Source organism: Alligator sinensis, unplaced genomic scaffold (assembly GCF_000455745.1).
Source record: "Alligator sinensis unplaced genomic scaffold, ASM45574v1 scaffold766_1, whole genome shotgun sequence".
In the NCBI taxonomy this organism is placed as follows: domain Eukaryota; kingdom Metazoa; phylum Chordata; order Crocodylia; family Alligatoridae; genus Alligator; species Alligator sinensis.
The window spans coordinates 35,652-40,588 of record NW_005842390.1 but is presented as its reverse complement, the minus strand read 5'-3'; the positions used below and the strand labels follow the sequence as shown (position 1 = coordinate 40,588).

General features: G+C 59.1%; 1 protein-coding gene across 4 annotated transcripts in view; it reads left to right on the top strand.

Moving 5' to 3' along the window:
- Positions 1 to 4,937, top strand: part of NAV1 (neuron navigator 1) — a 243,154-nt gene that overhangs the window by 232,905 nt on the left and 5,312 nt on the right. For all 4 annotated transcript variants that reach the window (XM_025211157.1, XM_014522734.2, XM_025211156.1 and 1 more), the window contains 6 exons: positions 1 to 48; positions 1,011 to 1,170; positions 1,686 to 1,921; positions 2,242 to 2,396; positions 3,727 to 3,798; positions 4,409 to 4,605. The exon at positions 1 to 48 is cut by the window's left edge and continues 42 nt beyond it. In XM_025211157.1, coding sequence (XP_025066942.1) covers positions 1 to 48; positions 1,011 to 1,170; positions 1,686 to 1,921; positions 2,242 to 2,396; positions 3,727 to 3,798; positions 4,409 to 4,605 — 868 coding nt within the window. The remainder of the gene's footprint in view (positions 49 to 1,010; positions 1,171 to 1,685; positions 1,922 to 2,241; positions 2,397 to 3,726; positions 3,799 to 4,408; positions 4,606 to 4,937) is intronic.

Sequence of the window (4,937 nt, the reverse complement as noted above, 5' to 3'; positions counted from 1 at the left end):
AAGGTCGACTGGAAGGGGCTGGATGAGGCCGTCTGCCAAGTCTTTAAGGTACGCAGGGTAATTTGTGGAACCTGGGTCAGTTGTGCCCGGGGGCTTTGCAGTCCCTGGTAAACATAGGACAAGCTGTGGCCTGTGGCTTTTACTTCAGCAGTGCCACACAGCCACTCCCCATACACCCCCTGGTACTTCACCTAGCCTCGTCTCTGCAGGGTGGGGTGGAACCGAACCCTTCAGAATCCAAGCTCTGCCAGACCAGACTCCTGGTCTTGCTGTGGACTTCTCTCCACAGGCTTGGAGTGGGGTGGAGGATCGGAGTCAGAATGACTCACTGAATGACTGTGGGATGGAGGGAAGGGTGGCCAGATAGACAGAAAAAGAGAGAAGTTGGTGCTTAGTGGGTGGAGGAAAGGCCAGTGCCCAGGCCATGGTGCTGGGGTGGGTGGGTGGAGAAAAGAAGGAGGTGGTGCCCAGTTGGGGGCCAGAGGGTAAGTGCTCACCTGGGAGAGAGAGTTTGTCTATGTGGGGATTCCTGTATGTCAAGACTAGAAGGGTGGTTCTGCCTGTCCAGTTTGGGTGCCTGTGTCACCCAGGCCAGAAAACAACATCCAATCTGGTGCCCGTTCTCAACAGATGGTAGCAGATGTTCTCCCAGAGTCTGCCTGATCCCAGCCACATCTACCTGCCTAAGCCATGGACTCTGGTGCCCAAGCAGCTCATCCTAGGTTTCCTTCCCTGACAGTGGAAGATGGGAATAGTGCAAGTCGCTGGCAGGGCAGCCATGTGCCTTGCCCCTCACCACTGCCCCCTGGGAGCAGGAGCTAAGGACAAGCAGGTCGCCCAGGCCCACAGGAGACTCCCACTTGTCGTAGTTGGGTCTCCCCATGCTGTTGGAAGTACCTGCCCTTGGGGACTGACCTAGAGCCCGGCTGCCATCAGTCCAAGGGGCCAGGCTGGGCTGAGTGGTAAGGACCCTAAGGAAGCTGAGTAGTGACTCCTTCACCTCCACACAGGAGTACATCACCAAGATGGACCCTGCCTCCACCCTGGGGCTCAGCACTGAGTCTGTGCACAGCTACAGCATCAGCCATGTGAAGCGGGTCCTGGACATGGAGCCCCCAGAGCTGCCTCCCTGTCGACGTGGTGTGACCAGCATTGCTGTGACGCTCAAAGGCCAGTACAGCACTCCCCGGGCACCTGGGCAGGATTTGGGCTGTGCTGGCCACTTCTCTCCCAGCAGAGTCCAGGGATAATGCCCAGCTTGGGTCTAGGGGAGAGCAGAAGTACTGCAGGGTAGTTCTGGGCCTGGGGCTCACTGGGTTTCTGGGCTGGGTAAGGGAGACCCACCTCCTTTTCTGCATGCAACCTGCCTTCCCCCAGGACCAGCCCCTGATACAGGAATGAGGTGATGCCAGGCTGGCCAGGCCCAGAAGCTCTCCTTGTAGGGAGGTTGGGTTTCAGCCTGGGGGAGAGATGCTTCAGGATCAGCCTCCCTGTTCTGAGAGGGGGTGGCTGCAGCCCTGCAGGGAAAGGTTTTGGTTCATGGGGGGCTGGAAGGGGACCAGGACAAGAGAGGACCTGGTGTGAGGCCTCAGTGCTGGAGAGTGGGAGGGCCCTGGCTAGGTGCAGGGGGAAGCACAGGGAGGGCTGAGGCCCAGGGCACTGACATTGCCTGCTGGCCCCAACAGGCCTGAAGGAGAAGTGTGTGGACAGCCTGGTGTTTGAGACACTCATCCCCAAACCCATGATGCAGCACTACATCAGCCTCCTGCTCAAGCATCGGCGCCTCATCCTCTCAGGGCCCAGTGGCACGGGCAAGACCTACCTGACCAACCGGCTGGCCGAGTACCTGGTGGAGCGCTCAGCCCGGGAGGTCACCGAGGGCATTGTCAGCACCTTCAACATGCACCAGCAGTCCTGCAAGGTGGGGGCCTGCTGGAGTCCTCATCCTACACACCCACCCCTGCCAGCCCAGCCCTACGCTCTCCCCCACTGCTGCTCTAGCTCTGGGGTCTGAGCCCCATCACCCGCTGCTGTTGCCTCTCATTCCAACCCACAGTTCCTTGCTTTCCCAACCCTGTGGTACCCTCATAAAGACAACTCTACTGGGCCCCACAGTGCTAACCTGCAGTCCTGTGCCAACCCAGGCCTGGCCTCCCTATACATGGAGCTCTGTCCTGAAACTCCTGTCCCCCTGCTGTGATGGGCACTCACTCTCCACTTACCCACACTGTTTCATTTCAGGATCTACAGCTGTATCTCTCCAACCTGGCCAATCAGATCGACCGAGAGACAGGGATTGGGGATGTGCCACTGGTCATCCTCCTCGATGACCTCAGCGAGGCTGGATCCATCAGTGAACTAGTGAATGGGGCACTCACCTGCAAGTACCACAAATGGTGAGAGAGCCCCGCCCCTGCATCATGGCCATGCGACACCCAAGGAATCTAAGCCTTGGACCCATTGCCAGTCATTGCCTGTGCCTCACAAGAGTTCCCAGTGGTCTCTGCCCAGCACCAGGATCCTCTCCAGCAGGTGCAAGTGTTGGGTGCTGCTCTTTGGGGGCGGACACACCCTGACCATCCCTGGTATGCTGTAACAAGAGCCCAGCCCCAGTTGCTTCAGGGCTCAGCTGCAAAACTCCCTTTGGGCCCCTGCATCATTGCTTCAAAGGTCAAGATGTGCAAGGGCTCTGGGAGAAGGGACTGTTGCCCCCCAAGCAGCCCAGAAAGTAAAGTGCCATGTGGTCACAGAGGAGGTAGGCTACCTGCACTCACCAGCATGGCTGCAGGATTACATCAGCCCCGGATGGGAATGGACTGAACCTGCAAGTCTCACAGGGCCCTCCCATCCCACGTTCTCCCTTCTGATACAGAGAGGCCAGGAAGGGAGTGTGATACCTGGGGCTGCTGGCAGGAGAGCAGGGAGCAGGTGGAGGGGCCAGGCTAGGGCCTAAGCATGAGCGCTGCAGGATCTCAGTGTGCTTGGCAGCACCACTGCCCATTGGGGGCATGCATGTTCCATGGCTGCAGCTCCCCCTGGACACCTCTCTGGGTCTTGGACCACCCCTGCCACCAAGTGCTATGCCCACGTTGTGCAGGCTGCCCCAGGCTGTGGGGGCTTCCTCGGCTGCCCAAGCAGCAGGGGTGGGCTTGCTCCTGGCACTGGACTCCCAGAGCTACCAGTTAAGCTGGCCCATTGGGCAGGCCCTTCTCTGAGCCTGCCCTTCTCACAGGGCCAGCAATGAGGCTTGATGAGGTTGGAGTCATCCCCTAGAAAAGGGGCTGTGGTGCCCCTAGAGTCTTCATGGGAGGCAGCCCCAGGTCAAACCCTGACAGCCCAGTCCCCAGCCAGGGAAAAGGACACAAACATGGGACCATGGAAATGAGCCCAGTTCCCAGCATTCCCCTCCCAAGTTTCATGGGGGCCTGCTCCACTTGCCCACACTTGTCTGGACTGGGAGTTGCCTGCTAGATCCCTCCACTCCACACTTGCAGAGAGGCAGCAGGCCATTTTTCTCTTGCCTGGAGAGACTGCCCCTTCTCATGGCGACCCCCTGATGACATTAACCCACAAGGCAGGGGCCAGCCATGCCCCCACCTCCTCCCTCTGCCCTGGACCTGGGATCTGAATTTGGAAGCATCCCTGTGGCCCCATGAGTGAGGCTGGGGAGCACTGCCAGCTGCAGAGAGCATTGAGTCTCAATGGCAATCTCTGTCTCTCTCCTAGCCCCTACATCATTGGGACAACCAACCAGCCTGTCAAGATGACCCCAAACCATGGCCTCCACCTCAGCTTCAGGTACAGATAATGTGGGCCTCCAGGCTGTCCTGCTGTGGTCCATCTTGACTAGCTCCCCCAGCAGAGCATCACAGACTGGGTCACCCCGTCAGCACTGCCCAGACACGGCAGTGGGAGTTTTCCCTCCCTGTTGCCAGGAATTGAACTCCCTTTCACGCTCTTGGCCAGCAGTGAGGAACGTGTGTAGGGGAGTGTGAGGAGGGAGCTGAATTGGGAAGAGGATCTAGACCTGCTCTTGCTGATCCAGAAGGAAAAACCCTGTTGACCCCTGAGGGGAACAGCAAGCACTAGAGGAGTGGGCATGTGGAGGACATCTCAGGTCAGAAGCCCATAGAGCTTGAACTGGGGGTGTCATTAATGAAGGAACCCAGTGGGTGATGCCCTGGGGGACAGGGTGCAGCAGATGCTGAGACTGATGCTAGAGGAATGCAGGGGGTGCTGAGGCTCCTACCATGGGGAGCTGTGGTGGTGCGAGGGCAGCTGGGGGTAGTGCCTAGGCTGAGTGCCCGACAGGGTATACACAGGGGAGCCGGCAGCATGAGCAGGGTGCTGGGGAAGAGGGTTGTGACTCCTACCTGGAGGTACAGCCCTGAGCTCTGCCCTCCCCCAGGATGCTGACCTTCTCAAACAACGTGGAACCGGCCAACGGCTTCTTGGTGCGTTACTTGCGTCGGAAGCTGCTCGAGTCAGACACAGACATCAACGCCAACAAGGAGGAGCTGCTGCGTGTGCTGGACTGGGTGCCCAAGCTCTGGTATCACCTGCATACCTTCCTGGAGAAGCACAGCACCTCGGACTTCCTCATTGGTATGGTGCGGCAGGGCACGCAGCTACCCGGGGGGCTCATCCAGGGTCTGTCCCTGCAGGCAGCTGCCTTGGTGCTGGTCCCTGCCTCCCCCTCCAAAAGGGGAGGAGCCAGAACTAAATGCTCTGTCCTGTCTGAGGCCTGATAAACTCCTTGGCAGCCCCCTCAGTATGAAGGGCAAAGCAGCCCCTTGCACTCCTTGGATTCAGCCTAAAGTCCTGCAACTCAGAGGTGGCAGAGCCTCTGGGAGTCCCAGCCCGCAAAGAATTCCCCTGGGTTGGATGAGGGCATCGCTGTCCTGCTGGTGGGGATGATGCCAGCTCTGCTCCAGTGG